At 40.2% G+C, this 15714-nt stretch overlaps 1 protein-coding gene across 1 annotated transcript in view; it reads right to left on the reverse strand.

The window, feature by feature from the left end:
• LOC110487427 (5-hydroxytryptamine receptor 3A) overlaps positions 1-12630 on the reverse strand; it is a 55075-nt gene extending 42445 nt beyond the window's left edge. Inside the window, exons 1-4 of the mRNA XM_036939219.1 lie at positions 12607-12630; positions 12407-12461; positions 11847-12088; positions 11697-11741 (exon numbers count right to left, since the gene is read on the reverse strand). Of these exons, the coding sequence (XP_036795114.1) occupies positions 11697-11741; positions 11847-11942 (141 nt within the window). The 5' untranslated portion in view covers positions 11943-12088; positions 12407-12461; positions 12607-12630. The remainder of the gene's footprint in view (positions 1-11696; positions 11742-11846; positions 12089-12406; positions 12462-12606) is intronic.
• Between the last annotated feature and the right edge of the window lie 3084 nt (positions 12631-15714).

Consider the following 15714-nt stretch of genomic DNA (forward strand, 5'->3'; position numbering starts at 1 on the left):
CTAGCACTGAAAGCATAAGCTACAGATCAGAGAATGAATCTAGTACTGAAAGCATAAGCTACAGATCAGAGAATGAATCTAGTACTGAAAGCATAAGCTACAGATCAGAGAATGAATCTAGCACTGCGGTGCATAAAATGCGGTGAGTAGTTGACTCAAATAGAGAGGAAAAAAACAGTAGAACAGTTTTGAACAAATAGATTTCTTAAAGAATGGAGAAGCAAGTGAGAGAGAGAGAGAGAGAGAGAGCTAGTTATATTTAGTATTTTTTTCACGTTCACTTAGCTAGCGAATGCAGCTAGCTAGTTTAGCCTATCCAAACACCTGGCTCAAACAGAGAGGGATGCTATGTTACCTAGTTACCAAGCAAAGGAAAAAGTTGAGTAGGAGATGCGAGAAGGAATTCTATGATCTGGCTGCTATGAAATGTAACTGTGTTTACGTGTGATCAGGACTGCACCCATTCCACCGATTCTGTTGAAAAACATTTCTGAAATGGAAGAAAACGGACTGAAATGGGGATAAACATATCTGAATCTGTCCAACAGAAACTCTTGTTTGCAACTGTTGGACTAATGATTACACCTTACACCTATATCAGCTAGATCAAATTGTATTGGTCACATACACATGGTTAGCAGATGGTATTTCGAGTGTAGCGAAATGCTTGTGCTTCTAGTTCTGACAGTGCAGCAATATCTAACAAGTAATATCAAACAATTCCACAACAAATCTAAGTAAGGAATGTAATAAGAATATATAAATATATGGATGAGCAATGTCAGAGCAGCAGATGCTAAGATGCAATAGATAATATAGAATACAGTATACATATGAGATGAGTAATGCAAGATATGTAAACATTATTAAAATGCCATTATTAAAGTGACTAGTGTTCCATTTATTAAAGTGGTCAGTATGCTAGTGATGGCTGTTTAACAGTCTGATGCCCTTGAGATAAAAGCTGTTTTTCAGTCTCTCGTTCCCAGATTTGATGCACCTGTACTGACTCGCCTTCTGGATGGTAGAGTGGTGAACAGGCAGTGGCTCGGGTGGTTGATCTTTTTGGCCTTCCTGAGACATCGGGTGCTGGAGGTGTCCTGGAGGGCAGGTAGTTTGCCCCCGGTAATGTGTGTGTTTAAATGTATTTGGCTAAGGTGTATGTAAACTTCCTACTTCAACTGTATGTATATTATTAATTTGTTTAGGCAGGTCCTAAGAAACATGACGAATAAAAAATATTTTAAAAAGAACATAATAGCATATTTCGAGTTTAATTAGACCTATGTTACGGGGCTGTACATCCAAATAAAATCAATAGTTTGTTATTTTGTTCATTTAACAGACAAGACACACCTACCCGATCACAGTCAACATACATATACTTTATAGTAAGAATATAACAGAATAAAATACAAATAGTATTTTTCCCACACAACTTGTCAAGGGAACGTACGTGGAACCGCCATCATATAAAAAAAGTGATATTTTTAAACCGAGCCCATTTTTAAACGAGACTCAGTCCACTTTGTTAGGGAGCTGGTGTCTGGTCTTATCTTCATCATGATACTGATAGAAAATAATAGTATTCCTATTTTCAAAAGCGTGTGAGTCTCGTGTTCATATTTCACAACCTCCGCGGGTTTTTAGAGTCGCGTATACGCGATCGAGCCAAACAATAGGCCAACTCTGGATTTAGACTACATCATTGCATGCTAAATGTTTCTGATCTGTGACAGATGACCAAACAAATAATTGAGCTAAAACACCTCCACTTATTTGCCCAAACAGAAATCATTTAACCAGATAGCCTATATAGACGGAGATTCAGTGAAACAAAATCACATTGATTGATTATCAGACAAGTCAGTGAAGTCACACGATTCTGGTCAGGAGTAGGCCTGGGATACTAAGCGACCGCGAGTGAAGAGCAAAATAATCCACTTGTTAAACTAAATAACAAAATGTTCTAATAAATGAGCCAACTACACAAGATGATCATGAGCAGCACTCAATTTAGCTAACATTTCCTCCAGCCTAGTTGTAGCCTAACCAATATCCAAACGGAGATTCAGTGTAAACCTAAATCTGTCTGATGGATTTATCAAGACTAGTCCCCATGCTTGTCTCCTTGGCTGGCTATTGTGAACATTTACAGCAGGATCCATTCAGAGTCAGTAAATGGCCACTTAACTCTGGTGTGCGTGCACAGCTTGGAAGAAAATGTCATTTACAGCTACTAATATCATATAATCAAAATAAACCACTATAATATTGATTGTTTTGACAGCTGAGTGTTATGTATATTTTTTTGTCAACAATATTTTTTCGACAAAACCGTTTTCTACAGAAATTTGTTTCTTCTCCAGTAAGGGGAAGTGTTGCACAACAGATGTGTGGTCAACTGTAGTCTAGATTTAGGACATGTATATGTTAATGCTCAATGCAACAGTAAAACACGGATTATAATTTCCCTTTTTGTCAGATATGATCATCATTTAACACTGTGTAAAATTCAACAATAACAAAAATATTGTAGTAGGTTGCTGCATCACAGAATATATAGAAGTTATATTTAAAGGTTATTTTTTATCACACAATTGAATGTCCATGTTAAGAATGTAAAAGAATAGAACATAAACCATGGAGTACCCCCTAGGAATTTACTGTTGCAGAAAAGGTTGACCTTGAATGGCTGCTCTCTATACCTCAACTTGAACCACATTCCAGATTTACTCACAGACAATTACTCTGATTTGAATATGACCTGAATCAGTCAGAGGGCTCCATCACACTGCCAACTACTGTACAAATAAGTAGGGTCTCTCCAGTAGTGATGTGCAGTTTGCGAACAATTTGTTATTTTTAATGACTCTTTTTACTGACTCGAGAGTCATGACTAGTTTTTCTGAGAGACTCGTTCATTTCGTTGTTCATTTGACCTGCTGGCTGCAATGACTACAACAGGATTAAAAGGCAATTTATGCTTGATCCGCCAATGTGGTCGGGTCGGGGGCTTCGTATGGAGGGTGTGCAGTTTAGCCTTGATGAATGGGCAAAAATCCCAGTGGCTAGATGTGCCAAGCTTATAGACACCCCAAGAGACTTGCAGCTGTAATTGCTGCAAAAGGTTGCTCTACAAAGTATTGACTTTGGGGAGGGTAAATAGTTATGCACCCTCAAGTTCCTTTTTTCTTGTTTGTTTCACAATAAAAAATATTTTGCATCTTCAAAGTGGTAGGCATGTTGTGTAAATCAAATGATACAAATCCCCCCCAAAAATCTATTGTATGTCTGCTCTGACTTTTGCGGAGCCCGTATCGCAGTAAGTGCTGTACAACCACTGCAGCTGTCAGATTGACCATGCAGAGCCTTTAATACAAACTCCTCCGGCTCAGCGGCTCTGGAGACCTGCTCCAGCCAACAACTGTAAAAGAGATCATGCTGCAGGCAGCAATAACAGCATACTGTAGAGGATGAAAAATACATGTTTAGGATTGGTAATTGATTGCATGGTGCAAGATGAAATGCAATTAATATATTATTGAATGTTATGATGGACACAAAACATACACACAGTCTCTGCTCAAACTCAAACGAGAAGGAATCGTTTGGGGGGCTGCAGTTCGCCAGCTTTTGACATTCTTTTTAAATGAAGTTATGGTCGGCATGGCTCTGACTTGCTGTCATAGTTTGTTCCACTCAACAGCACCGGTATATTTAATTAATGCGTTCTCACCAGATAATACTCTTAAATTTGAAACAGGAAGGTTGAGAACCTGCTTAGTTAGGAGATAATATAAGGTCATCACACTGCATCTATACTACAGCTACAGTCCCCTTTCCATGTATTCATTAAGGGTCAACCCCTGACTGCCATAGAGGACAAACGGAGCGCGGTTTCGTCACAATCATGTTTGCACCTTTCCACTGCTGAAAACCGTGTGTCTGTAGCCCACACCGTTCAAAAGTTGTGCCCCATATTACACTCTTAGATAACAAGGCTGTCCCCATAGGATAACCCTTTGAAGAACCCATTTTGGCTCCAGGTACAATCCTCTAAGGTTCCATGTAGAACCCTTTCCACAGGGGGTTCTACCTGGAACCAAAAAGGGTTCACCTATAGGGACAGCCGCAGAACCCTTTTGGAACCCTTTTCTCTAAGAGGCTACTTGTTATTCTTGTTATGCGCATTGTATATAACCATGTTGTGGGTCGCTATTTTGGGGGTTTGATAACAAACAACATTCTCACTGGGCACAGATGTTAGTTCAACGTTTAGTTTTGATTTAAATTTGGTTGAGTTGTCAACTAACACGAATTCAACAACAAATGTCACCACATCATTGGATTTAGTTTAAAAGCTGGGTGAAAAAAAATATGAAATGCCCTTAATGTTGATGACTTTCTGCTGATCCTATCAGTTTTCCATGTTGATTCAATGTCATTACATTCATTTTTGGGGGGTTGAAATGACATGGAAACAACATTGATTCAACCAGTTTTTGCCCAGTGGGTTGTTTAGTCATGTCACCTAGCTAGCTAACAACCTGGTAATGTAGAATAGTGAAAATTCACTTCGTCTGAGGATGACAGAATTAGTGTAGGGGTCTATGACCCTACTATGATATACCACCTGACTCCATTATCATGTGAACACTATGGGCCCATTATCGTATCCAGTGGGTATTGCCAAGGTTGCAAGCCTCACCATTCGGAATACTGTAAGATGTGTGTAGGTTTACCATTATGCAATCATTAAGAGGCTAAGGGACAAGGAGGTAATATCTTGCAATCGATGTCCTAGCATTACATTATTGAGTTAACCTTAGCTCAGAGATGCACAGTTAGAGATATATATGCTATGTATATTGTGAATACCATTTACCATTAGACATTCCACCAAATAATAATTCAAGGAATATTACTCAAATGTGAGGACTACGGTTTGTATCTATTTGAAAGTAATCCGATTTATTACAGTTACGCAATAAGAATACAATTAGCAAATGGTACATACCAGTAATCTTCACGATAAAGAGAATACAAAATATCCTAAGTCTTAAAAGCGTAGAAAAATACATAGCATAGTATTATAAAACATATAAAAATACATAGCCCTTTATGAACTCTTGAAACAATCCAAACATGACAATTTCATTCACACAGTAACATTCATTTAGTCGATTCAAGTTTCATCCGTCTTTACATCTTATCCTGGCGTCAGTGACCCCCAGGACTTCCATGGGAATGTGTTTTCATCGAGATTGCCACAGATAAGGTGTTTGACCCCTGTAATAGCCCCCAGATGGTCTGTCATTCAGACAATATCATAAATCGTGATTGAGTCATCATGCTGGGCCTCGGCACCAGCAAGTTGCTAGACGCATCTTCATCGCTGACCATCATCGTTCGCATTATTTTTGACTACAGTACGTTGACCAGTAGGCTATGCAGGAATTTGGATGGCACAGGAAGAATGGAAAATGGATAGATATGCAGAGGTGTTTCAAAGATATTGAAATAAATATTGTTAAATCTCTACTGAAGAATACACACATACTTTATGTTTATTTACATATCATTGTTAAACGCAAATAAAGAATTTAATGCCAGAATTCTAAATGCTTGATCTCACATCGAGAACCAAAGGAGAAAAATAAAATGATGAATGAGTAAACAATGAGGACGGTGAGATAGATACAGAAACAGATCAAGTCCACTTTGTTGGCAAAGCGATGGTGTAAAGCATTTTTGTGGTCTTGTGCAGCCATTTTGTTGAGAAACTTCACCACCTTCTGGAGGGCTGTATTCTTCTCTTCCTCTGAGGCTTTAATATCAGACAAAGTAAATGAGGAAAAAGGAAAACATGATTAACATAACATTATTATTTTTGTGGACATGCGAGAAATAGGCTGGGTAAGACGCCAACTGCAGCTAGAGTAAGAATGGTTGTGCATTAAGAAAATACCTCGACTTGTTTATGATGATGATTTTATTTTTTTAACCCTAAAAGTGCCAATTTGTTTTGCCCCCTAAAAGTGCCAACGGGTGTCATATTTGACCACCAATTGGAAATGATGGCAACAAAAGAAAACTCTCAAACAGTAACAGTGTCAGTAAATGGTTTAAATTACCCCTATAAGCATATATTTAAATGGGGTACCCCTTAATGTAGACTGGTTGCAATAAAGTCATTATGACATCATGGTCAGGTTATAAATGGTTGCATAAAGACTAGGGCTGTCAACAATTAACTGGGGGAGGGGAAATACATTCCAAAGGGAGCTGTAGTTTTAGGATTTTTAAATACAAAGAAACATTAAGAATATTGACGTCTTGATTCTGTCTAATGTAACAGTTAGTAAAATTAGGTCAAAGAAAGGACATTATTTCATCTCAATGTCCACTTGTTTTTACATGGTATTGTACATTTTTGCTGTATAGATTATGTATTTGATGTTTTCAGTGTATTCAACACTTTCACACAATGCGATTAATAGTAAATAAAATATTGTGCACTTAACTGATTAACTCTGGCTGCCCTAATAAGGAGGTTTGGTAACGTCTTCTTTGGCAACCAGAAAAAAATATATCTTGCCCTGTGGGTAACTGAGATGACAGAAGAATGAAAACGTTTACCCTCTTCATTGTCTGTGTCTTTAAGCAGTGAGTCTTTGGACTTGGAGAGGCTGCAGGGCCAGAGAGTGCCACACTTAGCCAGGCGTGTGAGCACCATAGACTGCAATGTGCTCAACACCAGGATGACCAAACAGAAACAGAAGTGCTTTCCTATGGAGAACAACGAGAGAGATGTGTGAGTGTTATATGGTGGCAGAGAGGTCCTGTATACATGAAACCGACATCAGTGTGCTGCTACCAGTATATCTTTCTTTACTGTCCCTGTAACATACCGGGCTGGAAATAGTGAAACTCTGCTCCCAACAGATCACTAGGATCACTGTTGCTGTTCAGGATCTCTGCTCCCAACGGATCACTAGGATCACTGTTCAGGATCTCTGCACCCAACGGATCACTAGGATCACTGTTGCTGTTCAGGATCACTGCTCCCAAACACACATCAGCCGTCCACCTCGACATCGTACCAAACAATTGAGCTATAGAAAAATATCCAATTTCATAGCTCCCTCGGCAACATTTCAAGCTAGCTGTGGAGTGAGCTTTCTGCACATTCTTAAAGGGCGGCTGAAATTCCTGATTTGGCCTCGTTTTAGATTTGTCTCATTATGAAATGCTAGCGGTCGTGATTGAAGCCAAACAAAAGTTGTCTTTGGGTTGTGGTTTCACCCCACCTGAGTGACTCGCCATCTCAAGATGGTCATCTAATTCAGTTCTGTGTGTAGGCTAAAGTAGAAAAGAAGAGGCGAATAGAAACTCTTATCGACCATATGTTTTGCCAAACTGGGGGGAGCTGGCTAGCCTGTCTAACCTTAGGCTAGCCTGTCTAACCTTAGGCTAGCCTGTCTAACCTTAGGCTAGCCTGTCTAACCTTAGGCTAGCCTGTCTAACCTTAGGCTAGCCTGTCTAACCTTAGGCTAGCATATAGTTCTCTGCCAAATCAAAAGTATGCCAAGATGGCAAGAACCAGTGTCTGGAATGTTTCATGTGATACTCGTTCTACATAACCTTGCTGCGAATGTACCTTGCAACATAGTTTCAAAGCTTCATCATGTGATGTAAATACATGTTACCGTGGAAACGATATCAACTACTGCGAGTTGAATGCCCGCGGTCTTCAGTCAGCTCAGCGGTCCTACAACACATTGTGTTTTGTGACAAAACTGCACATTTTAGAGTGGCCTTTTATTGTCCCCCAGCACAAGGTGCACCTGTGGAATTATGATGTTTAATCAGCTTCTTTATATGCCACATCTGTCAGGTGGATGGATTATCATAGCAAAGGAGAAATGCTCACTAACAGGGATGTAAACAAATGTGTGCATAAAATTTGAGAGAAATAAGCTTTTTGTGCATATGGAACGTTTCTGGGATCTTTTATTTCAGCTCTTGAAACATGGGACCAACACTTTACATGTTGCGTTTTATATTTTTGTTCAGTATAGAACATCACAGGTTGTACTGTGCCTGCCTGGCAGTGGGTTTATGAACTTGACATAACATCATTAGATACTGTAGATATCAGCATATCGCCACATCTCCCCCTGAAGCAAGACGGCTGATCCCATAATGGTCTGAGACGAGCCACCCGGACAGCTGATGAAACTGTGGGTTTGCACAACCGAAGAATTTCTGCACAAGCTGTCAGAAACAGTCGAAGGGAAGCGCATCTGCCTGCTCGTTGTCTTTACCAGGGTCTTAACCTGACTGGCGTCGTAACCGACTTCATAGGGCAAATCCTATACCTTCGATGGCCACTGGCACACTGGAGAAGTGTGCTCTTCATGGATTAATCCTGGTTTCAGCTGTACCGGGCAGATGGCAGACAGCGTGTTTGGCGTTGTGTGGGTGAGCGGTTTGCAACGTTGTAAACAGAGTGCCCCATGGTGGAGGTGGGGTTATGGTATGGGCAGTCATAAGCTACGGACAACAAACACAATTGCATTTTATCGATGGTCATTTGAAATCAGAGTTACCGTGACGAGATCCTGAGGCCCATTGTCGTGCCATTCATCCACCGCCATCACCATGTTTCAGAATGATAATGTACTGCCCCATGTCGCAAGAATCTGTACTCAATTCCTGGAAGCTGAACATTTCCCAGTTCTTCCATGGCCTGCATACTCACCAGACATGTCACGCATTGAGCATGTTTGGGATGCTATGGATCAACTTGTGTTCCAACAGCATGTTCCAGTTCCCGCCAATATCCAGAAACTTTGCACAACCATTGAAGAGGAGTGGGACAACATTCCACAGGCCACAAGCAACAACCTGGTCAACTCTATGTGAAGGAGTGTACTGTACTGACTGGTTTTCTGATCCAAGTGTGGGTTCAGAACCCACAACCCTGGCATTGCAAGCACCATGCTCTACCAACTGAGCTACACAGCATTGGAGAAATCTCCACCCACCAGGGGCACCGGGCCATGCAAAACAAACTTGCCCACTCTTCCACAAACAACACGGTGCCACCTAGGCAAAAGGGGGCATGAATTGATGACATGATTGGAATACAAACCCAACCTTAATTTACGCTGTGACACACTTAGGTACCAAATTCAGTTTTGGAAGAGGCTGATTTTATGACAAAAATGTCAGTTTTTACACTAGAATAAATGTTTGATTGGCTGTTTGCAAAAGGAATGTTTTGTTTTTTGGCGCAGTCGCTCTATAACTCCGATACATACACACCGTTTATAACAAAATGCTGTTTTCATTCTTGTGCATTACACACGGGATACTCACGGATGATGGGGCTGCACTGGCCTCCTCCAGGCAGTAGGTCCTTGAGGATGTTGAGGAACATGATGAAGCTGAGAACCAGTTTAACCTTGAAGGGGATGCGCTTGCTCTCTCCCAGCGGCAGGGAGAAGCTCACCACATCTGCCACAATGATCAGTATACTGGGCAGGACCAGGGACAGAAACGGGTTTTCAGACCGCATTTTCAGCGACACCTGTGAAGACAGACAGATAAGCCGGCTAAGGAGTATTGGTGTCTCTGGGGGGTCTTTGGCCTGGTTTGCTAACTACCTCAGAGTGCAGTGTTTAAAGTCAGAAAATCTGCTGTCTCAGCTACTGCCTGTCACCAAGGGAGTACCCCAAGTCTCAATCCTAGGCCCCACGGTCTTCTCAATTTGCATCAACATAGCTCAGGCAGTAGGAAGCTCTCTCATCCATTTATATGGGGCGGCAGGGTAGCCTAGTGGTTAGAGCGTTGGACTAGCAGTTGGACTAGCAGTTGGACTAGCAGTTGAAAGGTTGCAAGTTCAAATCCCAGAGCTGACAAGGTACAAATCTGTCGTTCTGCCCCTGAACAGGCAGTTAACCCACGGTTCCTAGGCCGTCATTGAAAATAAGGATTTGTTCTTAACTGACTTGCCTAGTTAAATAAAGGTAAAAAAATAAAATAAAAATATGTAGATGATAGTCTTATAGTCAGCTGAAATATCCAATAAATGTCGTTCCACTTCATGATTGTGTCCCACTTGTTGTTGATTCTTCACAAAAAAATACAGTTTTATATCTTTATGTTTGAAGCCTGAAATGTGGCAAAAGGTCGCAAAGTTCAAGGGGGCCAAATACTTTCGCAAGGCACTGTATTTGATACCAGTTCTCTCACTCAGAGATCATACCATAGTTTATAACAAAAACAATGTTTTATATCAATAGGCATTAGGGGTGTAACAGTCCACAACATATTTGCTTTCGTTCATTCCTTGATTTTAGGCTCTTTGTTCGGTTTTAGCTTGGTTCTCAGGAGGGGATGGAAAAACTACCACAAATTTAAAAAAATATTTTGTAAAATTGACATTTTGACAATTGCATGATTTCCCCTTTCACTCGCATAGATTTTTTGTTAGCGGTGGCTAAAGTTTGTAGTGGCTGTTCAGAGAAAACCGAACCATGGATTACAATTTCTCCTTGCCCATACTACTTTTAGGGTGAGGAACCATCTAACATTAAGTTGTAAAATCCTGAACTTCCGCTTTGAGGCTAGGTGAAAGCTTACCATTTACCCACGCATGTGTCTATTTCACGCCACCGCCTTCAACTAGGCTATACAACGAATTAGAGCTTGCATTTGTCATGTTGTTAATATAATTATGATTTGTTATTAACTTATGAATTAACATTATTTAATTTGGGAGATAACTTTAGTTAAAGATGGAATCTTTAGTAGGGGACAACAAAAAAGTTTTTTGGTTTGTTGTTTTTGGTTAGTAAGAGCTTTGGTAAATAATGGTGTGCAAGAGCCATTTAGCAGACAAAATGAGGTTTGAAATGATGCACTTACCACTAATTGCCCACACATTAAGGGCGATGGCACAGAAATCTGAAGCGAAGGGGTAATTGTACAGATTGACCTCACAGCCCACCACAGTGTTCATGATGACCATGTGCTCTATAGTCCCGTTGCTGTGCACCAGCAAATCCTTGTTGCTGTGCTTCATCGTTGTTTGCACTCTTTAGACATGAGAGGTTGAGGACAGACAACTGAGGATTGATCTACTGAAACTGTCACAACTAAACATTTGGCCACTTAAAACATATTAGTACTGTCTCTAATTCTGTCCATGTTTCACTCGCTATTTAGAAGATTACACATAAATTGACTGTTATAAAATGAAACATAACATAAGTAATTGTATTCTGTTGTAAGTGGACTCACCCATTAGTCACATGGAGTTCAGGAGTCCAGATTTTGCTGACAGGCAGGACCACCATATCATGATGATAGACTGATGTGTCCCATGATAAATCAGGGTCTTCCCAAGACTGTAGTGTATAATCATAATGAGTGGTATTACAAAATGTCACATTTACTTGAATGTCCCTGGATGTTTTGTGCCTACACTCTTATAATAGGGGGTTCCAAAAGGGTTCTTCAGCTGTCCTCATAGGAAAACTCTTTTTGGTTCCAGGGTAAACCCTCTGTGGAAAGGATTCTACCTGGAATCAAATAGGGTTCTTCAAAAGGTTATCCTATGAAGACAGCCGGAGAACCATTTTAGGTTATAGCACCTTTTTTTTTCTTCCTAAGAGGGTACTTACCAGCGGGACTTCCAGACGACTCTCGAAGCGGAGGTTTTTTGTATCCTTATTAGGAACAGGATAATTCATCACACAGTGATAGAAATGTCAATATGCTGAAACTCATCACATTGTAGAAAACTCAATTAAAAGGAAAGGAAAGGGACTTACGACAGACAGAGTTTCGTACACGATTGACGGCACACGGATAATTGAGATGCACCGTGGAGACTGTGGCGGACTCCGACCTTCTTTCGCAATCAGCATGCTGGCCAGACATCGACGTGTTGTCCAGGAGGGTGTCGTTGCACTGGATGAAGTGGCTGTGTTGGCTGGTTGGGAGGCACTGGCTGTATTAGATAGTGGTTGGATAGTAGGAACTGCTGCGTTGGATAGAGTGCCTGATGCAGAGACTGTGGAACCAGAGACAGGTATTTAATTTCAGAATATAACATTGGATTTAAATAGCGCTTTTCTAGGAACCAAAGAGGCTTTTCAATAGTTCAACAACACAGTACAATAAATGATTTACACAGTCACAATGAAATGGGATGAGGTTGTTGCATGTCTTCAAAGTAGTGACTCACTGTGAAAAGTGATCATGCTCTCTGCATATTGCACTGTATCTAAACCTGATACTCTTATCACTAGTCCATTATCAGTTACGTTCTGAGAACAATATGTTTTAAGAGCTTGGTAAGTGCTTGATTGTCCTGTGGTTATTTTACAACCTTCCCACAACTTTTCTGGGAATGGTGCAGGATAGTTGCTTGGATTTGGAACGTTCTGAGAAAGTAATACAATTTTTAAAAAATACAAGAAACATTTCTATAAAAACCACAAGGAAATTGTTGTAATGAGAATGTTTGAAGATTGTTATGTAAAAACATATAGATGTTGATCTCAGCATCAACAAAACTCTATCCTCTACCTTGTAAAGTGTGTTCAGGTGGGTTGGTCGCGCCCACTAATTGGCCACACCTGATCTTAATGAGTGCTTGTCACCTTTGAAATGGGGTCTGTTATATGAGTAAAAAAGATGTGCATCCTCATCCCAAAAAATAATTTATTTTTGTTTTTGTCTATTTTCAATGGATAAAGCTAAGAACATTAACAACTTCATAGTTCAGAACAATATAACAATATAGAAGAAAATTAAACGTATTTTACAAGAAGCAGTATTACTCCCTAAATAAACAACCCCATGGAACAATCATTGAATAGCTTTTCAGAATTCTCCGATAAATTGGTCCATATGAAAATCTAAAAGAATGGAAACCATAAAATGAATTGATTTGATAAAATGACTTGCTTAACAGGAAACATATTTATTTCCATGACAGAATTAAAATGCAATGTTGGACTGACCAATGTAGATATTTTCAAATACCTGCAACTTAAAAGTTACATATCACGAAATTTAGATTTGAAATCTTCTGGACATCAGAGCAACCCTGAGGAAATCTATATGAGTCAAAAAATGATGTTCGTATGATATAAGATATACAAAACCTTGGAGAGAGCATATACAACTGTCAATCTCTTAAAATATATATATAAACTATTGGAACCAAGGCTTAAAAATAACTGATGTTGGCACAAGATAGAGGGAATGTAGGAGCTTAATTAACGACATTACAGTTAATGAAAATGTATGCTTAAAAATTACACATTCAGTCATGTCTTAAGTGTAAAACTAACAATGACTCAATAATCCATGCTTTCTGGGAATGCTATAAAGTCCGAAAGTTATGGACGAAGCTAGAAAGTTGGCTGTCAGAGGCATTACAATGTAAACTAACTTTTAATCTGTCTGTCTGCATATTTAATCAAATACATTCGATATTATAATAAAAAATAACTCCCAGGAAAATGTTCAAGGAACCAGAGTAAAACGTTATCAGAACCTTCCTGCAACCTAAAAATAAATGTTCTCAGTACAGATAACATTTTGACTTCTGCTCTGAGAATGTTTAAAAAACGTTCAGTTTTACCAGTCAGCAAACGTATGGCTGTGTTCCCACAACCAATGTAAAACCAAAAACATACGTTCCCGCAACTTCCAAGGAACCAAATGTGCTAGCTGGGTTATATTTATTTTATTTTTCATTGGACATGTTTCTTTTTCATGACTTTAATAATATCTGTTTGTGACAAGAAATAAAAATGAAAATTGCAGTTTGGAATCGCATATAATAAGTGTTTTACACTCTTTACTTCACACCTGCTAATAGGAACAAAGATGACATTATTCTAGCACAATTCGCACCTGTTTTAAGAAGAGTAAAATGGAGCCCAATATCTTACCTGTTAGCAAGAATAGGGAGAAGAGACATTTCAGCACACTGTGGTCCATGGGTCTCATCCCTGCACGTCCTCCTGTCACAAAGCACATACTGTAGAGTCAGCACACACATTCTTAGTATAAATTAAGACGAGTTTCCTCCAATGAAACTGTTAGAAGGACTGAAATCCAACCTTTAGATGCTTAGTGATCACCGCTTGCCTTCTCCTTTCCTCTCAAGCCAAAGCCTCACCTGGGATGACCCTTATAAAGGCTCTGCTCTTTAACATTGTTGCCCCAGTCTTCCACAGCCACACACACCCCCACAAACTGCCTACATTAGAATATTATCCTCAATATTGTACAGGATGTGCTTGGCCATAATCCTCAAATAATGAGTTTTTAAATTAACCTCCCAGGATTCATTTCACCATCTTGTGTAAACAACAACCCACAACAGACGGGTAATTACTAATTACTGTGACTAGGCAGAAGTGGATATACTGCACCTCCACCTGCCTCTAAACCCTGTAGTTGGCTATATGTTTCACTGGACCTCAATAGGACCGTAGGCTGTTATCATATTGTTGAGCATACAGACTTCATACAGACAATAATACAAAAGGGATTGAGTTGGTTTATTTGAAATGTCATCATGCATGGGCACCAGACAGCATTGTGGTTTCAGTGGTGCTGTCTCCTCTCTGGGTAATGGAGAAAGGTTGCTATCTCCTCACTAGTGGCTCATGAAGCAGCTTGTTTTGACAGCTGGTTGTGGACTAATTGTCTGGACATATGAAACTACCCACAGTTTAAATTAGAGAGTAATTCTGATGTAATAGTGTTTATGTATAGCATCAGAAGGGTTCAAAATTAAATAAAATGTATTTATATACCTTCTTACGTCAGCTGATATCTCAAAGTGCTGTACAGAAACCCAGCCTAAAACCCCAAACAGCAAGCAATGCAGGTGTAGAAGCACGGTGGCTAGGAAAAACTCCCTAGAAAGGCCAGAACTTAGGAAGAAACCTAGAGAGGAACCAGGCTATGAGGGGTGGCCAGTCCTCTTCTGGCTGTGCCGGGTGGAGATTATAACAGAACATGGTCAAGATGTTCAAAAATATTAAAAAGGTGTTCAGCAGGGTCAAATAATAATAATCAAAGTGGATGTCGAGGGTGCAACAGGTCAGCACCTCAGGAGTAAATGTCAGTTGGCTTTTCATAGCCGATCATTCAGAGTATCTCTACCGCTCCTGCTGTCTCTCGAGAGTTGAAAACAGCAGGTCTGGGACAGGTAGCACGTCCGGTGAACAGGTCAGGATTCCATAGCCGCAGGCAGAACAGTTGAAACTGGAGCAGCAGCACAGCCAGGTGGACTGGGGACAGCAAGGAGTCATCAGGCCAGATAGTCCTGAGGCATGGTCCTAGGGCTCAGGTCCTCCGAAAGAGAGAATGAAAGAGAGAGAGTTAGAGAGAGCATACTTAAATTCACACAGGACACCGGATAAGACAGGAGAAATGCTCCAGATATAACAGACTGACCCTAGCCCCCCGACACAAACTACTGCAGCATAAATACTGGAGGCTGAGACAGGAGTGGTCAGGAGACACTGTGGCCCCACCCGACGATACCCCCGGACAGGGCCAAACAGGCAGGATATAACCCCCACCCACTTAGCATGGTGGTTCCTTCCTCTGATGAAAGCATCAGGAACAACTGAATCATTTCCAGACTGTTGAGAATAACCCGATGTA

Source organism: Oncorhynchus mykiss, chromosome 12 (assembly GCF_013265735.2).
Source record: "Oncorhynchus mykiss isolate Arlee chromosome 12, USDA_OmykA_1.1, whole genome shotgun sequence".
NCBI lineage: Eukaryota > Metazoa > Chordata > Actinopteri > Salmoniformes > Salmonidae > Oncorhynchus > Oncorhynchus mykiss.